General features: G+C 43.5%; 2 protein-coding genes and 1 pseudogene across 4 annotated transcripts; 2 read left to right on the top strand and 1 right to left on the bottom strand.

Moving 5' to 3' along the window:
- Positions 1 to 570: 570 nt before the first annotated feature.
- On the bottom strand, positions 571 to 1,522 carry LOC109880974 (gamma-crystallin M2-like; annotated as a pseudogene).
- Positions 1,523 to 3,261: 1,739 nt separating this feature from the next.
- On the top strand, positions 3,262 to 9,426 carry scrn2 (secernin 2). 3 transcript variants are annotated; one of them, XM_020480567.2, is made up of 9 exons: positions 3,262 to 3,368; positions 4,188 to 4,356; positions 4,915 to 5,096; positions 6,372 to 6,571; positions 7,158 to 7,373; positions 7,701 to 7,866; positions 8,331 to 8,511; positions 8,809 to 8,968; positions 9,067 to 9,426. In XM_020480567.2, the coding sequence occupies exons 2-8, from the start codon at positions 4,189 to 4,191 to the stop codon at positions 8,962 to 8,964; spliced, it is 1,269 nt and encodes a 422-aa protein (XP_020336156.1). In that variant the 5' UTR covers positions 3,262 to 3,368; position 4,188; the 3' UTR covers positions 8,965 to 8,968; positions 9,067 to 9,426. The 3 variants fall into 3 exon arrangements, with proteins under 3 accessions (XP_020336156.1, XP_031686003.1, XP_031686004.1); XM_031830143.1 differs by lacking the exon at positions 9,067 to 9,426 and having other exon boundaries at positions 8,398 to 8,511; positions 8,809 to 8,945; XM_031830144.1 differs by lacking the exons at positions 8,809 to 8,968; positions 9,067 to 9,426 and having other exon boundaries at positions 8,046 to 8,448.
- Positions 9,427 to 11,750: 2,324 nt separating this feature from the next.
- LOC109881962 (uncharacterized) lies at positions 11,751 to 18,606 on the top strand. Its single transcript, XM_020474365.2, has 4 exons — positions 11,751 to 12,187; positions 15,155 to 17,719; positions 17,887 to 17,961; positions 18,191 to 18,606. The coding sequence occupies exons 1-3, from the start codon at positions 12,125 to 12,127 to the stop codon at positions 17,941 to 17,943; spliced, it is 2,685 nt and encodes an 894-aa protein (XP_020329954.1). The 5' UTR covers positions 11,751 to 12,124; the 3' UTR covers positions 17,944 to 17,961; positions 18,191 to 18,606.
- The last annotated feature ends 6 nt before the right edge of the window (positions 18,607 to 18,612 follow it).

The raw sequence follows: 18,612 nt of genomic DNA, 5'->3' as shown, positions 1-18,612 counted from the left end.
AATGTCCTAAATTTCATTTTGACAACAATTTCAGAAATGCTGTTTGGCTGGTTTATATCTTTTCATTTTGTATTGCCAAGCTACTTCCACGGAGTATCACTGTCAAAACAAGTAAACTCACAGACAGGGTCAGTGTCCTGATGCTGACAGTCTAGTCCAGCTACAAGACCACCAACTGTGATGTAACATTGAGAGTTTTAGCACTGAAACAATTGGCATAGAAGGCCTAGTACATGTTTTGCATGACAATGAGTGACAACTAGATACACACATATGTCATATCTTCATTTGATCACTCAGTTGTTGCTGCGAATCTTCCTGCGCTAAATGAAAATACCATCAAATAAAAGATGGCTTTATGTACTGTCACATCATATGAAACATTTGATCTCAAATCCAAAATACTCAAAATTGTCATTCTTAGCTTCACTGTCCAAATACATATGTAGGTGAGTGTATATGACAAGGGATGCAGGTGTGTGAACAACAAATCAGCAGGCAATTTTTTTGTCACACTAAAAAAGGGAAAGATTTAATAGGTTTGTGAATTATTTTATTCCATGGCTTTACTTGCTACGGGTATTTAGTACCAGGAGTCCATGATACGCCTCATGCTCATGAACCTCATACCACTCAAGCTGCCCATGGCTCCCATTCCCATGCCCACACTGAAGTTGCTGTACTCTCCAGGCCTCATGTACATCATCCTGCCTCTGAAGTGGGGCTGCTCGTACATCAGCCAGTGGCCTTCCATCACGTTGCAGGACTGGCATTTGGACATGCGGTAATGATCCGTGACGTTGTCACAGTCGTTCATCATCACGTGCATCTGACCTCCGAAGTTCTCTCTCTCTCTCGTAGATCCTCATCCTGTAGTTTCCTCTGTGCTGTTAGGATAAAAGTACAACTTTCATTGATGAGATAATTATTTAGAACATTGTTTAATATGAGAGTGTGACCATTAAAATATGTTTTACCTTCAATGACAAGATGTGACAATTTTAAGCTGAAATATTTTCAACCTACCATGGCGATCATGCGGCAGGACTTGATGCAGTCACTCATTCCAAGGTGCTGCATGTAGTCAGGGTACTCGCCCCTCCTCATGAAGTACTGGTTTCCCATGTAGTTGTTGCGGTTGTACAGCATCCAACAGCCACTCTCGACCCTGCAGGAGTGGCACCTGCTCAGGTAGGAGCCCATGTCACTGCAGTCACTGCTGCACTCATAGGAACGACCCTGGAAGTTCCTGTCCTCGTAGAAGACGATCTGAAAATAAAATGGAATCATTTCTATGAATTAAACAATTGTATGAAAGAAACATTTTATAGACATTTGGGATGGTCTACTATTCGGTCCCAATGGCGACCAGGATATTGGGATTAGTCAAACGTTCATGTTTTAGTTTGGGGTGCTAGAGCCCTTTTGTATACCAATCTAGAAAAATGTTGGTATGTATTTTCAAAACTTTCCCAGTGCTTACCTTGCCTCTGTTCGTGTTGGTGGTGGACATGTTTGCTAACTGTGCTGCTGGTTGCTGCTCCTGAACTGACTTCCTACCAGGTTTAACCCTTTCTTTTATACCAGACCAAACCCAAAGAATTGCTAGCTCCATTGTTCAAGCCCCTGACCCAGCAACATGCTATAGAGGCCTATTGAGGCCACTGAGGCTACGTCCACATTTCCAGAAAGGCAGCTTATCAATTGGTTGTTTATCTTACAAAGTAACATAAAGACTTTTGAGAGTTTACTCTCAAATTACTCTCAAATTTGAAAGTTCTTCATACATAAGTTTTCAAATCTTACTTGAAATATAACTATTATTGACTAGAAAATTACATTTCCTGAAGTAAATTTGTGTGCTTGAAAGTCTTGAAGTATTTATGGTTGTGAAGTAGTAGTATAGTGGAAGTGGTAGCAACAGCTGTAGTAATAGTAGAACTATTATTGGTTGTGAAGTAGTAGTATAGTGGTAGTGGTAGCAACAGCTGTAGTAATAGTAGAAGTATTATTGGTTGTGAAGTAGTAGTATAGTGGAAGTGGTAGCAACACCTGTAGTAATAGTAGAAGTATTATTGGTTGTGAAGTAGTAGTATAGTGGTAGTGGTAGCAACAGCTGTAGTAATAGTAGAAGTATTATTGGTAGTAATAGGGTTTTCATAGGCTACGGGGGTTAGTTATAGTTACCTATTTTGGGGTGGTTTGTTGGTTTGGAGTTATTATAGTGGGTTATAGTGGGCTAGTATAGTAAGATAGAAGGAGTACTATAGCATCATAAGCCATATTATGTGTTTTTAAGCTCTCTAAGGTCTTCAGTTTGAACATTCTGAATGTTTTGTGGCAGTGATTTCAGTTTAGAATGTTGAAACCTGCATTCTGCCTTTAAAATGAAATGGGATATAACAAGCTTTATAGTTTATGAAGTATGAATAGTCGCAACTAACTGTGTTGATTCAGTCCGCACATGTCCACATTGGGTTGGTGTTTAAAATGATTATAGTTCAAAAAGTACATGTGGTATAAACAATCTTCTGAAAAGCAATCTAAGTTGAGTCAGTCTGCACATGTCAACTTTGGGTTGGTGTTTGTAGCTGAAACGGTTCAAGAGCAGGGGCAAATCCACATTTAGCTTTAAATCTATGGAGCTTTTATGCAAATTTCAAACAGTTACGTTCAAAAAGTATACATAGTATCAAAAAGCTGTATACAAGCACACAATTCCAGACCATCTGCACGTTTTAAAGGTTGAATGGAGTTTCTATCTTTAATAGTTCTAGAGGAGTAGCGGCTCCAGTTTTTTAAACCTATCCTCTCCATTTAAACCTATGACCATTAAAAGTGATTGGGATTTATGCAAAAGTGTTTGTAGTGTGAAAGGTAAGCTATAAGTAGTATCAAAAAGTATTGTTCTTACAACCTGAAGACAGCAAGCCTGCACGTTTTAAAGTTGTTTTGGTGTTGGTTGCTTTTACAGTTTTGGGCTACAGGTGGAAACAGAAGGAGAATAATAAGTATGTCGGATTTTCGATGGATGGGATGGATATGCTCTTTTTGAGCAATTCAGTTATCTATTTGATAATAGAATATAGAGGACTCAAATCTAAAAAGTTGTGATGATGTATTTTTGAATCATCTGGAATCTATCCAATTACTTAATGTGGAACAATCTCATTGTGCCTTGTTACACCAACATTTGTTGGCTAATTGTTGAAAAGGGCTATACACTTGTTTTTCTGTTATGTATTTGCAGCAAGTAATCAACGAGACTAGACCTTTAAATACAACCTTTGGATACGATCACGTGGTACGGTAGCTCCACGACAACCTGCCTTCTCTTTGCTACCGCGTCTGGTTTTGCGATTAAAAAGGTAACAATTTTACTGTAGGAATTTGCAACATATCAGTAGCCCTATTGCTCAACAGATTATAATGACAGCCAACCCTTGGATTGAAGTGAAATGACAGTCGTTTATTTGTGCCATTTCGCGTGATATCTCCTGAAACGGGGAAGGGACAGCAAGGGCACATCGCTAACGTTACCGTTTATATAGGCCCTATTTTAAATAAACGTTTGACTAAAGACCATTTTAGGCCATAATGTCTCCACAAGACTTCGATCACATTGGTTAAAATGTTTCCGAATTTTATAATAGGACAGCGTTACTAAATAGCCATGTTGATAAGAAGAAGGAGACGGCAAGGACCATTCGGATTTGTAAAGATTACCGAGAAGTGCAGTGCACAAGACTGCCTCCTTATCGCTCTGTTTGAGAAGGGATGGGCAATGCACTAGTTGACAGGAAGAACATATTATACCTGAGACTTCCCTAAAGATACTGTGTCTTTACAGGGATGGATGCCTTATGTTACGTGTATAGGCTTCTTAGGCTATATACAATAGTCAGAGTGGGAAATTAAATTGAAAAGCTGTAAAAACATGACTAATTGATAGTGAATAGTGACAGCGATATACAGTATGTCTATATTGTTGAGTTTGCTTAAACGCTTCTACAATTTATTGACCAACATAACTATGAGTATTCCAGATTTGATCAATGTATGACTAAGGCTAGGACTTTTTCCTGATAATTTGGCCTGACCCGGAAAAACTCCTGGCCTCCGATATGATAGCAGTTTATTTTCTGGTAATATATTTCTGGTGTTTGCTTGTCCTCTTGTTCATGCAGGATGGCAGAACATGAGCCACCCCTCTCGTGTGACTGCTTTGTGTCCTTGCCCCCCGGCTCGCAAGATGATCACGTGATTTTTGGGAAGAACTCAGACCGTCCTAGAGATGAAGTCCAGGAGGTTCTTTACTACCCGGCAACCAGTCACCCATCTGGGACCATGCTGGAGGTAAGCTAGGCCTAGCTTCACTTCTCCCCATAGATTGACCCTGCTGCAAATTACAAGCCTGCTGCCATCTTGGATCAGGGCTCTATTGAAAAAGAGATTTGATCTCAATGAGATTAAACCTGGATGAAGCATGGTTAAAGAACTGAAATCCATCTGCCCTCTGAACATTGTATGTAGGCCTGTAGTCAGAGTTATGTTAAAAATGTTCACAACAGGTGTTTTGCTCTGTGACCAACATCACTAATTGGATTAGAGTTGTTTTCACTGGTGAGCAGTCAGTCTGGGCAATACAACTGAGAAGGGTTATCAAACCTCTAAAATACCCCACCTAGGTATACACAATCAATATTTTCTAATTTACGATTCTCAAAGTTTAAGTTTGAATGATAGACTATCATTTATATTTATTTTCACGCCTTTATGTTATCAACAGTTTATACGACAGGCTTAAGGTATTGGCTGAGTGTGTGTTGGTAGGGTTTGCCAGTATATTTGATGTTACAATCCCAAAAAAAGAGAATTGAACAACAATGTAAGTCTCCATCTCTCGTCCTGCAGTGCACGTACATTCAGATCCCCCAAGCAGAATACACCCATGCTGTGGTCCTCAGCCGGCCTTCCTGGCTGTGGGGGGCCGAGATGGGGGCCAACGACAAGGGGGTCTGCATCGGGAACGAGGCTGTGTGGACCCGCGAAGCTATCGATCCAGGGGAAGCCCTGCTAGGAATGGACCTGGTCCGGTAAGCCCGGCTGACCGTAGGCCAGCATACCAAACAGTAGTGTTGTTTTGGGGGCCAAGTGAATCCTAACTTCAGAATCACCTCCTGATCCGAAAGATGGAGAGACGGGCTGGCTGAGTGTATGGTCAGGTTCCAGGTTCCTGACTGAGCAGTCTGATTGAATGACTTGTCTGGCTATGTCAGACAACATTGGATCCCAGGACCAGGAACGATAGGGTAGCACTACCCTTTGAGAATCAATTTACTAACTTCAGAATCACATCACTCAAAGTTTGGTGTGAATAATCAATGCATTGTTGTAATTGGTAAATTTGTTGAAAAGTAGATATACTTAGTCAGCCTGTAGTCAGAAAAGCAATATAGGGCTATGCAGTAGCAGATGTGCTACTGTAAATGTACTAGGTAGACTTCCTTCATCACAGGTTAATACTTACATGTGTGCGTAGGGACTAGTCGTGTAAACAAAGATAGGCCCTACTGCCGAAACATTTCCATAGGAGTTTTGATTGAATCTGGCCCAAGTGTGTTTTCACTTATGTCCTAAAGCTGTCTTTACATTGTCATAAGCACAACATTTAAAGGATTGAAGTGTAACGCTGAACAAATCATTTTAACAGTTGGCAATGGCAGCCGCAGGTTGGTCCTGTTGTACCACTGACTGCAGTGATATAGCAGTGATATAGCAGGACTAACCTACTCCAGGGGTTGCTGCTCTGTGGCTGACCCTATGCTGCTCTGTGGCTGACCCTATGCTGCTCTGTGGCTGACTCTATGCTGCTCTGTGGCTGACCCTATGCTGCTCTCTGGCTGGCCCTATGCTGCTACCAGCCTCGCAACTGTGTGTATGTGGTGTCAGTGGAATAATATAAGACAGAATGTTCTATTTGATTCTATTCTACTCATAATCTATTCTATCACTATTCTGTTCCAGTATCCCAACACTGGTCTTCGAGTACCCACAACAGTAAACATTTTTATTGTAACCCTGGACAAGCACACCTGATTCAACTTGTCAACTAATTATCAAGCCCTCAATGAGCTGAATGAGGTGTGTTTGTCAAGAGCTACAACAAAAAAATGTGTACTGTTGGGGGTACTCGAGGACCAGGGTTGGGAAACACTGTTCTATTCTCCAGGTATTCTACTCTATTCTACTATATTCTATTCTACTCTACTGCTCTACTCTACTCTACTGCTCTACTCTACTCTACTCTACTGCTCTACTCTACTCTACTGCTCTACTCTTCTCCTCTACTCTATTCTATTGCTTGACAGCTTGGGGCTTGAGCGTGCGGACAGTGCCTGGGGGGCGGTGAGTGTGATCACTGGTCTGCTGGAGCAGCACGGCCAGGGGGGGCCATGCAGGGAGGACCCGGCGCCCTTCAGCTACCACAACTCCTTCCTCCTGGTGGACCGCAATGAGGCCTGGGTCCTGGAGACTGCCGGCAAGCTCTGGGTGGCACAGAAAGTCACCGGTGAGGAAACTGCTGTAACACCGTGGGAGCTGTAGTGTGAATGGACTTTGGGGGGGAAACTGAGGGTGGCACAGGAAGTTACATGGTGAGAAAATTGCTCTAACATCACTGGAGCTGTAGTATGGGACATAAGTTTTGAATCAGAGGTTAGTTTTGGGTTAATCTCTGTTAAGAAGTAAAATCCCACGTAACTTGGTCAGCTGAGGGATTAATTTCTTTGTTCATACAGTCCATGTTAGAAATTGAGAGTGGCAAATATGAAGTCTCCATCCTCGCATAAAGAAATCTCTCAGCCAAAGCCCCCCCCCCCCCTTCCAACCGAAGCAGTTTTAGCACCGCCTTCACCCAATCATGATACGTGCAAATAACCAGCGAGGAAAACACCAAAACCGGAACTAATGCTGCTCCTTATCTCACACCTCCCATTCAGTCTCTGAATCTGCCCACAGGAGATTCTTTTTGTGGTTTTACCCTTATGGTTAGGACAGTGGGGAGGGTATATCCCTGTGTATATCTGTGTATATCTGAGCAACTTCTACCAGCAGTATACAACTGTGCACCCCCCGCCTGTCTTTGCTTCCCACAGAGGGGGTGAAGAACATCTCCAATGCGCTGACCATCGGGACGGATATCTCGGCTGAGCACCCAGAGCTGCGGAGTGTGGCCCAGGCCCAGGGTTGGTGGAGCGGCGAGGGAGAGTTCTGCTTCAACGAGGTGTTCAAGTCTGAAAACCCCCCCGCCAGGATGGAACTGGCCAAGAAGCGCTACAGTGGGGGCACACAGCTCCTTCAACAGCATGATGGTGAGGGAGACTATTCTTTATATTCTAATCTAATTCAACATTTAACTCCTTATAACTGTAAAAACTCCCAAAATGATGTTAAAGCAGACTATTAACAACACTATACAGGTTTGGTTTGGTTGCCGTATTGCTTATACAGCTACTTTTATTACACATAATAAAGGCCTGGTATCCCCTCTTACCATTGAAAGTACATTACATGTAACTAGCTATGTCATTTCCTGTCTCCTGCCATTTCATGTCCTGCCATTTCCTCTCCGGTCGGCTTTCCCATAAAAATAGACGACTAATAACGTACTTAGACGATACAATTTCTGGGTTCCCCAGGTTCTGTGACGGCCGAGGTGATGATGTCCATCCTGAGGGACAAGCCTAGTGGGATCTGCATGGACTCTGGGGGGTTCCGCACCACTGGCAGCATGGTGTCCATCCTGCCCCGCGATCCCAGCCTGCCGTGCATCCACTTCCTCACTGCCACCCCCGACCCCTCCAGGTGCGTCACCTCACCGGCCTGGTCCCAAACTAATCACTCTGACCCTAACCCCATTGTTGTCTACTCCTTGTGTTTAATCGAAATGAGCTGGATAAGTGTGTGAGAAATGTTTGGGAAACTCCCCCTAGCCTACCAGAGAGCTATGTGGTAATGTTGCTATTTTGCTGATACCTTTCCAGTTCTTTCAGATTGGCAAGAGGGACTCAACAAGGGTGTAGGAGAAGTGGCAAGGGATTGGTTTGGAACCAGGCCCAGGAACCCCTCAGGCTATCTGGAAGTGCTTCTTAAGATTCAGACTCAGATTCGCTCTTTGCCGTTTATCTCTCTATTGCTCTTTTTCATCTTCATCATTTCCCCCTTTGGCAAAACTGCGTCTTGATAGGAGTTTCTCTGTGTCTGTGTGTTTCATTTGGTCCTTACCCCCTGCCCTCCTCCTCCTACCGGGCTGTCCTCCGTCCTGCCAGGTCTGTTTTCAAGCCTTTTATCTTCTCTGAGTCTGTGACCCCAGTGTCGAGGGTGATCTCCCCACAGTACGGCCCAGACGACCCGGTCAGGAAGCAGCCACGCTTCCAGAGCCAAGTGGACCGCAGGCACGACCTGTACAAGGCCCATGAGGGGGCCCTGCAGACTATGGAGACCAACCCGGTACGTGTAGAAGGGGTTAGAATGAAATATGGGTTGAATATGCCACGGCTGAATGTAATAGGCTACACTTTCATAGAGTATTTAAAAACATATAAAAAAAAGTATTACATTTTTTACTTTGAGTGTGGGTACGGACTGATGGATATTGTGTTACGTACATTACCGACTTTGAACTTTTATAATTCCCTATAAACTTCACAAATTGCTGTTTGTCAGGTCTTCTCTGCTTGTGCACATGCTTGTGTGTGGGGGGAATTCATGTGTGTATTTTTGCGTGTGTGTGTTTCTGTCCCTCAGGATGCAGGGAATGCTCTGACGGAGACATTGAGGATGTTGGAGGGCCAGTGTCTGACGGACATATCAGCCCTGCTCAGTGGAGAAATACCAGCAGATGAGGAACTGGGGGACCTGTTCTTTGACTGTGTGGACACGGAGCTGAAGTTCTACCAGTGAGGAGGTAAGAACCGTGTGTGTGTGTGTGTGTGTGTGTGTCTCTCACATGCACAGTATCCTTCTCATTACGCCAATGCTGCCTCCAATTTCTCTCTGTTACAGCGCCCTCATGTGGAGAATGCTAGTGCTTGCAGATCGGCAGGAGATGGCCCTGGGACTGTTACATCCTGTGCTCCTGTTAGATTGGCTCCCTCCCATCTCACGCATACAAACCCCCTGATGCCATTCCATCCATCATTAACACAGAATATAAATGTCTTAACGTTCCATGGGATTGGAGCATCATTATCATTTGTATCACTTTAGGGAGCAATGCTCGCCCCACATTAGTGAGTATGTGATAGACCACTACAGGAGTGTACATTACCAGTTAAAAGTTTGGACACACCTACTCATTCAAAGGTTTTTCCTATTTGACTATTTTCTACATTGTAGAATAATAGTGAAGATGTCAAAACTATGAAATAACACATGGAATCATGTAGTAACTAAAAAAGTGTTAAACAAATCATTATATATTTGATATTCTTCAAAGTAGCCACCCTTTGCCTTGATGACAACTTTGCACACTCCTGGCATTCTCTCAACCAGCTTCACCTGGAAAGCTTTTCCAACAGTCTTGAAGGAGTTCCCACATATGCTGAGCCCTTGTTGGCTGCTTTTCCTTCACTCTGCGGTCCAACTCATCCCAAACCATCTTAATTGGGTTGAGGTCGAGCGATTGTGAAGGCCAGGTCATCTAATGCAGCAATCCATCACTCTCCTTGGTAAAATAGCCCTTACACAGCCTGGAGGTGTGTTGGGTCATTGTCCTGTTGAAAAACAAATGATAGTCCCACGAAGCGCAAACAAGATGGGATGGCGTATCGCTGCAGCGTGCTGTGGTAGCCATGCTGGTTAAGTGTGCCTTCAATTCTAAATAAATCACTGACAGTGTCAACAGCAAAGCACCCCCACACCATCACACCTCCTCCATGCTACACGGTGGGAACCACACATGCGGATATCATCCGTTCACCTACTCTGCGTCTCACAAAGACACATCGGGTGGAACCAGAAATCTCACATTTGGACTCATTAGACCAAAGGACAGATTTCCACCGGTCTAATGTACATTGCTCATGTTTTTTTGGCCCAAGCAAGTCTCTTCTTATTGGTGTCCTTTAGTAGTGGTTTCTTTGCAGCAATTTGACCATGCAGACCTGATTCACACAATCTGCTCTGAACAGGTGATGTTGAGATTTGTTTTACTTGAACTCTGAAGCTTTTATTTGGGCTGCAATCTGAGGTGCAATTAACTCTAATGAACTTATCCTCTGCAGCAGAGTTAACTCTGGGTCTTCCTTTCCTGTGGCGGTCCTCATGAGAGCCAGTTGCATCATAGTGCTTGATGATTTTTGTGACTGCACTTGAAGAAACTTTCAAAATTCTTGAAATGTTCCAGATGGGCTGACCAGTAATGGACTGTCATTTTCTCTTTGCTTATTTGAGCTGTACTTGCCATAATATGGACTTGGTCTTTTACCAAATAAGGCTATCTTCTGTATACCACCCCTACTTTGTCACAACACAACCGATTGGCTCAAATGCATTAAGAAGGAAAGAAATTCTATCAATTAACATTTAACAAGGCACACCTGTTAATTGAAATGAATTCCAGGTGACTACCTGATGAAGCTGGTTGAGAGAATGCCAATAGTGTGCAAAGCTGTCATCAAGGCAAAGGGTGGCTACTTTTAAGAATCTCAAATATAAAATATAATTTGATTTGTTTAACACTTTTTTTGGTAACTACATGATTCCATATGTGTTATTTCATAGTTTTGATGTCTTCACTATTATTCTACAATGTGGAAAATAGTGAATATAAAGAAAAACCCTTGAATGAGCAGGTGTTCCAAACTTTTTACTGGTACTGTATGTATGTGACTATGTGTAGATCTGTTTCACATTAAAACACCTACTGTAAGTACACCATTTGTAAAATGTGCAATTCATTGTTACAAGTGAATGGGGGTTAGTTGACTGACTGCCCCATGAGAATTAACTAATAAAATATTAGCTCTGTCTGCTGATGTGTCCTGTATTTATTAACACAGTTTAAAACAAACACTGCGGTATTCAATTCAGTAATTCAGTATGTACTGACGTATTTAGTACAGTTAAGTAAAGAATTCAACAAATGTTGTACCGTTTTGTTAAAGTTGGGGAAATTCTAACTCCGTCCTGATGGTGGCAGTGTTGCACTTCCAATCTTATAAAATATCCTAGCTCACAGCTTTAGAAGTCACCTAACCAAAGATTGTCTATTATATTGACAAGATCTTTAAGTGACCGCTCTAACAATGGAAATGGAAATACATGTCCTCAAAGATTGAATACAGGTTTGAGGCGGCGAGACCAGGTGGGACCATTCAGCCAATGAGAGGGCAGATCCGCGTTTTAACAACAGCCATAGAGATTGATTGAAGACTCATCTCTTTATCTGTTCAATTATTGTATCGGTACATTTTATTTTGCGTTGTCTGATTTATTCCAATTTATTGGAATGCCCACCCAGTTGACTACTTTAAAATAGTGGACGCCCTCAAGTTCAATGTCCATGCTAAAACAGGTTATATCTATGATGTGTCTATCTCTATGGCACACTCTGATATAAAAGCTTTCTGTTTTTAATTTGCCGAAATGCCACGTGCATCCACTTATATTGGTGCATTCGCATAAATCTAGCAACTACGGAACTTCTATTCGATCAAATAGGCCTGACGTAGCAAATTAGAATAACATTTTTTGTTGACCAAATTTGACACGCTCTCATTGACCTCACTACAAAAATTCCCCACTTCCTGGGTTTATTTTCTTTGCCAGATTTTGGGCGGAGTAAAACCTCAAGTCTTGCCTCTTGCTCTCTGACCTTACGGAGTCCCCACATCTGTTTTTCAGTGGAAACGGAAATTAAGCTGAAAATACTGTATCCGTGAAAACCGGAAACATCTGCTTTCTCCCCACCCCACTGGAGAGGTATGACTGGGAAAGCTAACTAGCTGTGAAACCACAGTTTATAAACCTTTTTATTTCTACTATAATACTACAATTTTGTTTTCAAGTCAAAGAGCTCAGTGGTAGGGCGATCAAATTTTTGGAACCCTCAAAATCCAGAATGAGACGACACACAACATATGATGAAGACCTGCGAGATGCTACCAGGAGGAAAAGCGAGAAGGTAAATAATCATTTTTGTCAGTTCTTGCACAAGCATTTCCAGAAGTATTGGCAATGTGACTATTTACATTTGGTGATTTAATTTATTTGCCGGTACCTTCCTGACTGGCATACATACTTATGTTTACATAGCCAGCCTGCTCTGAAAATAACATTAGCTAACGTTAGCTAATCTGACGTAAACTAGCTAGTTGCTAGGAAACTCTGATCTGCTTCTAAAATATGTGGACTGGATTTTCTAAATATATATAATGTTTTTACAAGTTTAATTCAATGTAACGGGTATGACAACAAACTAAACTGTGTCTGACCTACCACATGCATGCACATCCACATGCAAGCATTCCTTACTAATTCTCTCAATTACCAAACTTCAGGTTTTATTTGGAAGATGCATATATTGTACATTTTGCAAGTTAGGAAAATAGTGTGGTTTGCCAAGTGGATTCTTCTGTTCCATGCGCTGGCAGTCGAAATACAGAACAGAGAACAGAGTGTAGGTATGAGTTTCCCTCATGTATTTCCGACACACAAAACTCAAGCACAGCTAACTCTCTCACTTACTATTTACTACATCTACTACTACAAACCCAAGGTTAGTATTTGTTGGGTATGTATGGGTGACTGAGCTGTGTGTTAACTTATTGAACAGATAGTTTGGTACTTTTTCTTTGACCCCCACCCCCTAAAATAAACTGATGGCTGTCCATGGTGCTGAAATTGTGAGGGCATCTATAGCTTTGCTTTGGCTAGTGGATAAATGTTTATTGGTAGGCCTATTTGGTAGTCATTTCCTCATAGTAAGCCTAACATTTCACAAAGCTATACATGTTGTCGCAATGCTGCCATTTTTTAGACTGCTGACTGGTGGCAATAATGTAAATAAAGTTGGAAATTCAAACATTACAGATGGTAAAATAATGTTTTTATGCAACAGCATACTAATCACCTACCAATGGATTTTTTAAATAATATACAACTGTCCTGTGTAGGCTACCTGAACCTGCATGACATGAGCCATCCTAGTGCTCTCTCCTAGTTTGGATAGAAAGTTGTTGTGAGTAAAACCAGTCTATTAATGCCAAATAATACAGTCAGTCCACCCTCAAAACACTAGTTTACTAGGGATTGTTTAATTATTCAGTCTACATTCTATAGCTACAAACCCCCGTTTAGTATTTTATTTGATTAGGCTGTTGTCAAGGCAGCAGCTACTCTTCCTGGAGAACACTGAAATAAAACATACCACCAGTGTAAAATAAACTGATGGCTGTCCATGGTGCTGGAATTGTGAGGGCATCTATAGCTTTGCTTTGGCTAATGGATAAATGTTTATTGGTAGGCCTATTTGGTAGTCATTTTCTCATGCTAAGCTTAACATTTCACGAAGCTATACATGTTGTCGCAATGTTGCCATTTTTAGATTGCTGACTGGTGGCAATAATGTAATTACTTGTTCAGTAATTAAAGTTGGAAATTCAAACATTGCAGAGCGTAAAATAATGTCACCTACCAATGGATTTTTAAAATAATATACAACTATCCTGTATAGGCTACCTGAACCTGCATGACATGAGCCGTCCTAATGCTCTCTCCTAGCTTGGATAGAAAGTTGTTGTGAGTAAAAACCAGTCTATTAATGCCAAGTAATAGTCAGTCCACCCTCAAAACACTAGTTTACTAGGGATTGTTTCATTATTCAGTGTACATTCTATGGCTATGTACTGTATTTAGCTGCTTTTTATAAAAATGACACATCAAATAGCCGAACAAGTTTTCTCCCGAGTGGCGCAGTGGTGTACGGCACTGCATCTCAGTGCTAGAGGCGAAACAACAGACCCTGGTTTGATCTCGGGCTGTATCACAACCGGCAGTGATCGGGAGTCCCATAGGGTGGCGCACAATTGGCCCAGCGTTGTCCAGGTTAGGGGAGGGTTTGGCCGGGGTAGGCCGTCATTGTAAATAAGATTTTGTTCTTAACTGACTTGCCTAGTTAAAATAAAAAAAAACTGGAAAAAAGTACTTGGCTTGAGGGTAAAATCAGCCACTATTTATTGTTGAACTCAGCGGGTTTTGACTGGCTAATAGCCTGCACAAATGGGCTGCAATATTCAAGGTATATGAAATCTAACTTGAGAGAGTCTCCTGAAGTCCTCATTTTTGTGTGTGTGCAAATCTTTTCACCGCAGCCTGTAGATCCAGGTTGCGGCCCCGACTGTATTGCCAACCCAGACAGTCTTTCATGAGACATGGTGCATTATAGGCCTATGTCCATTTCGCTGCACAAAATGTAAACCTATTCTTGAATAATACATGCCAAGATATACCTGAGATAAGGGACTGTTCATATTTGCAACCACACAACTCAAACACCGGTTCACCAGTATGAACGAAATCGCAAATCGCTTTTTATTGTTCAAGCCTCAAGAACGGTTGTCCGCTAAATATGATAATCTGTGTTTGTATCTGCAAGTGTATTGTCTGTCCAGTATCCAGACGACCTCTCCCTAGAGCTTCCTATACGTTAATTTCTTTCCGTAACGTGTTGAAGCCGGCAATTAAGGAGAATGGAGGGGCACAATTAAAGATGTTGCAGAACTGCTGTATTTGAAGCACAACTCACTTCTGACCAGTTTCCAGGTTGTAGCTATGGCAATCAAGCTGTTTTTACAATCCTGTAACAGTCGCTTCTGCGGAAAGATCGTTTTCTAAACTAAAATTCATAAAGAACTAACTTCGAAGTATCAAGTTCTCGGTCTGTTGTGGATGTTAGCCCTCCGTGTACATTTAAGGGCCAGACATGCTACTCTGTTCTGGGCCAACTGTACTTTGCCTATATCTGTCTTAGCAGCACTTGACCATATAACTGGTATGAATCTTGTCAACCTTCATACATTTTTAAGGTATAAAGCAAGCAGCTGTCTTAGTGGATGGTTATCCATTGATATTCTCTCATGTCTCCTGATAGGACCCTAAGGATAAACAACACGAATCCACCATTTACTCATTCAGGACACAGGAGCAGGACACAGCAGCCACAGGCTTCCAGCGCTTCCTCAATGTCCTCAACAAAGGGGTGGACATCAACAAGCTCTCAAAGATTGTCAACAATGTGAATGAGTTACCCCCTATGCAGGAGGGCCATCCCAAGACTACCTACAGGAGTGAGGATAAGGGGGCCCCAGCTCAGAGCTCTCAGGATTGCTTGGGACCCCACAGTAGAGCTCTGCCACAGGACCACAGTCACTCACACATTATTGGAGAAAGGAGGCTGGATCTCCCACACGGCCAGCTCCAGAGCCTGCTGGAGTCCATCGGGCTAGACCTGGGGGTGGAGGAGTTGGGCCGACTGTCAGACCGGACCAAGGAGAGGCTGTACGGGATGAAGAGAGACCAGGAGAGGAGTCCCTTGACGTCAGACAGGCACTCTAGAACTAGAGACTGGGACAGAGAACGAGGCGAGGACACAGAGAGGGACGGATCTAAGAGAAACGGAGAAAGAGACCGAGAGAGAGACTGGGTCAGTTCTGAGCGAGACCGAGAGAGAGACGGGGACATATCTGAGCGAGATAGGGACAGGCGCTCTAATACCAGGGACAGGCACTCTGGTTCCAGGGACAGGCGCTCTAGTACCAGGGACAGGGACAGACACTCTGGTACCAGAGACAGCAACAGGGACAGGCGCTCTAGTACCAGGGACAGCGAGAGAGATAGGCACTCTGATACCAGGGACAGCGAGAGAGACAGGCACTCTGGTACCAGGGGCAGGCGCTCTAGTACCAGGGACAGAGACGAGGACAGGCGCTCTAGTGCCAGGGACAGAGACGAGGACAGGCGCTCTAGTGCCAGGGACAGAAACAGGGACAGGCGCTCTAGTGCCAGGGACAGGCGCTCTAGTACCAGGGACAGGCGCTCTAATACCAGGGACAGGCGCTCTAGTACCAGGGACAGGCGCTCTAGTACCAGGGACAGGAACAGGCGCTCTAGTACCACGGACAGGCTCTCTACTAACAGGGACACAGATAGGGATAGGTGCTCCAGTAGCAGAGACAGGGACAGGCGCTCTAGTAACAGGGATAGAGACAGGGACAGGCGCTCTAGTAACAGGGACCGAGACCGGGACAGGCGCTCTAGTGACAGAGACAGGAACAGGCGCTGTAGTACCAGGGACTGTGACAGAGATGGCGACTGGGCCGAAGGAAGCGACAATGATTGGTATAGGGACAAGTCCAACGAAAGCTCTGCTGACCTCAACACATACTCAAAGGACCCTATATATCCTTTTTCTCACCCTCCTAATGCATCTATGATGGCAACCTTCTCCACCACCCAGTTCTCTCTGTATACCAGCAGACCCTACGCCAATACCTTCCCTCCAGGTTGGGGTTATCCCCCTGGCCTTATGCCCCCTAGCTTTATGCCCCCTGGTATTAGGCCCCCTGGTATTAGGCCCCCTGGTATTAGGCCCCCTAGTATTATGCCCCCTGGTATTATGCCCCCTAGTATTATGCCCCCTAGTATTATGCCCCCTGGTATTATGCCCCCTAGTATTATGCCCCCTAGTATTATGCCCCCTGGTATTATGCCCCCTAGTATTATGCCCCCTTTTACCATGCCCCCTGGTACCAAGCCTCCCTTCCCATACCCCCCCCCCGGGTATCCACCCTACCTCAGCGCCCCACCAATTTACTCTAATAGTACAGCAGCCTCAAGCCAGACATACACATACACACAGGCTGCTAGAAACCTCCAGCTCTCATCTACTCAGCCTGCCAGTAACCACCAGTTAGCATATATCCCACTCCCATACAACCAGCCCTCTGGCACCCTCCAGCAGCTAAACACCAAGTCCACTGGCAACCTGCTCCAGCTCATGAACCTCCAACTCCCAAACAGCAAGCCCGCTAGCACCCGCCAGCTTACTTACATTCAGCCAGCTAGCAACCCCCAGGTCAAATCTATCCAGCCTGGTGGGACCCGGCAGCTTAAATACATTCAGCCCACTAGCAACCCCCAGGTCACATCTACCAAGCCCGCTAGCACCCGCCAGCTTACATACATCCAGCCTGCTAGCAATCCCCAGGTCACATCTACCCAGCCCGATAGCGAACTCAAGTTCACAAGCACAGCTGTACTGACGCCAGCACTGAAAGTGTTGACCCCAGGCCCCATCTCCTTGAACAAGGCCCAACAACTGAAGGAGCTGTCACCTCCCCGCTGTCTGCATTACGTTAAGACGGTGGTGCCCAAGGGCAGCAAACGCCGCATGAGACGGTCAAGAGTCACGAGAAACAGGCAGGCGCTTGAAGAAAGGTGTAATAAATACAAGAAAGAGGTTCTGAGAAAGAGGAGAATATATCGAGATCTCCAAGGGAAGAGAGATGGACTGATTGCAAGAGCTGCAGCGAAAGTGGCCGCTCGGTTAGCTGCAAAGTACCCCAGGGCCCTCTCTGAAGCGGAGGCAGAGAGCGATGTTGAAGGGGAGAAAAAAACAATGCCTGAAGAAGTGATTAAGGGGAAACTAAAGAAGAAGGTTTGTAATTACTTCTGGAAGTACATTATTATCATTGGTACGATAGACCGTGGCTTACTTCTATGCTGTTCTCACTTTGTCATTATTGCTTGTGTCTTTTTTACTAACGATATTATTCACCATTCAGTCATATTTTTATTGACATGCGAGTGTGTACCCGTTCTCAGCTTGAAGAGTTCAACCTGAAGATGAAGCGGAAATCGACGCAACAAACACCAACATAAACTCAAAGGCAGTTTGTTGTAAGTAAAAGCAGTAGAAATACTCTATTTATTTCATCAAAGAATCCGTATTCTGGCGTGTTTACTCCACTTTGGTGAAATTTCTAAAGTTGAGTTGTTTCTTAACTTAATGACCCTGGAATATTTGATTTGGGTCAGTTATGCAGTGATTCTCTTATCAAATCAAGAAAGCATGACTGTTTTTCTATAATAGCGAGTCATTTGTCTCAACTCTTCCTCTTTTCTGCAGATCTTCACTTGGCATCATGAGCTCATCTCCCACTAGAATAGAACCTGCTGCTGACCCATCCAGACCCTATGGACATTAGTTGGCTTACATTGTTACCTATCATCCATTTATTGATTTGTAATGATGCTAACAAAGGATTTGTTATCTTTGAGCCACATCCTTTAAGGCAACATATTGAAGAATCTTTTTCATTGTATATTCAGATTTGATTTATATGTATTAGCATGGGTACGGTCAGGGGCTTTTCTTGAAAACGTGATCTGACTTGCAAAAATGATTCCCTATATAGGCTTTTAGCTTTAATTAGGGCCTGGAGATTTTCCTAGGCTGGTCATTTGGTCAGGAAAACCTCTTAACCCATTTCTGTGGATCCTCTTTCACTGTGTATATTTACAAATAAAGAGTTATTTTATTTATTTATT

This window comes from Oncorhynchus kisutch, linkage group LG1, assembly GCF_002021735.2.
Source record: "Oncorhynchus kisutch isolate 150728-3 linkage group LG1, Okis_V2, whole genome shotgun sequence".
Lineage (NCBI taxonomy): Eukaryota > Metazoa > Chordata > Actinopteri > Salmoniformes > Salmonidae > Oncorhynchus > Oncorhynchus kisutch.
The sequence above is the reverse complement of the archived record's forward strand: the minus strand, read 5'-3'. Positions and strand labels throughout refer to the sequence as shown.

Bases quoted from the DNA above. Each gene is read 5' to 3' on its own strand.
- scrn2 (XM_020480567.2), top strand. From the start codon at position 4,189: ATGGCAGAACATGAGCCACCCCTCTCGTGTGACTGCTTTGTGTCCTTG. The intron at 6,572-7,157 runs GTGAGGAAACTG...TGCTTCCCACAG, and splicing joins GGTGGCACAGAAAGTCACCG to AGGGGGTGAAGAACATCTCC. The intron at 7,867-8,330 runs GTGCGTCACCTC...CCGTCCTGCCAG, and splicing joins GCCACCCCCGACCCCTCCAG to GTCTGTTTTCAAGCCTTTTA.
- LOC109881962 (XM_020474365.2), top strand. From the start codon at position 12,125: ATGAGACGACACACAACATATGATGAAGACCTGCGAGATGCTACCAGG. The intron at 12,188-15,154 runs GTAAATAATCAT...GTCTCCTGATAG, and splicing joins CCAGGAGGAAAAGCGAGAAG to GACCCTAAGGATAAACAACA. The intron at 17,720-17,886 runs GTTTGTAATTAC...ACCCGTTCTCAG, and splicing joins AGGGGAAACTAAAGAAGAAG to CTTGAAGAGTTCAACCTGAA.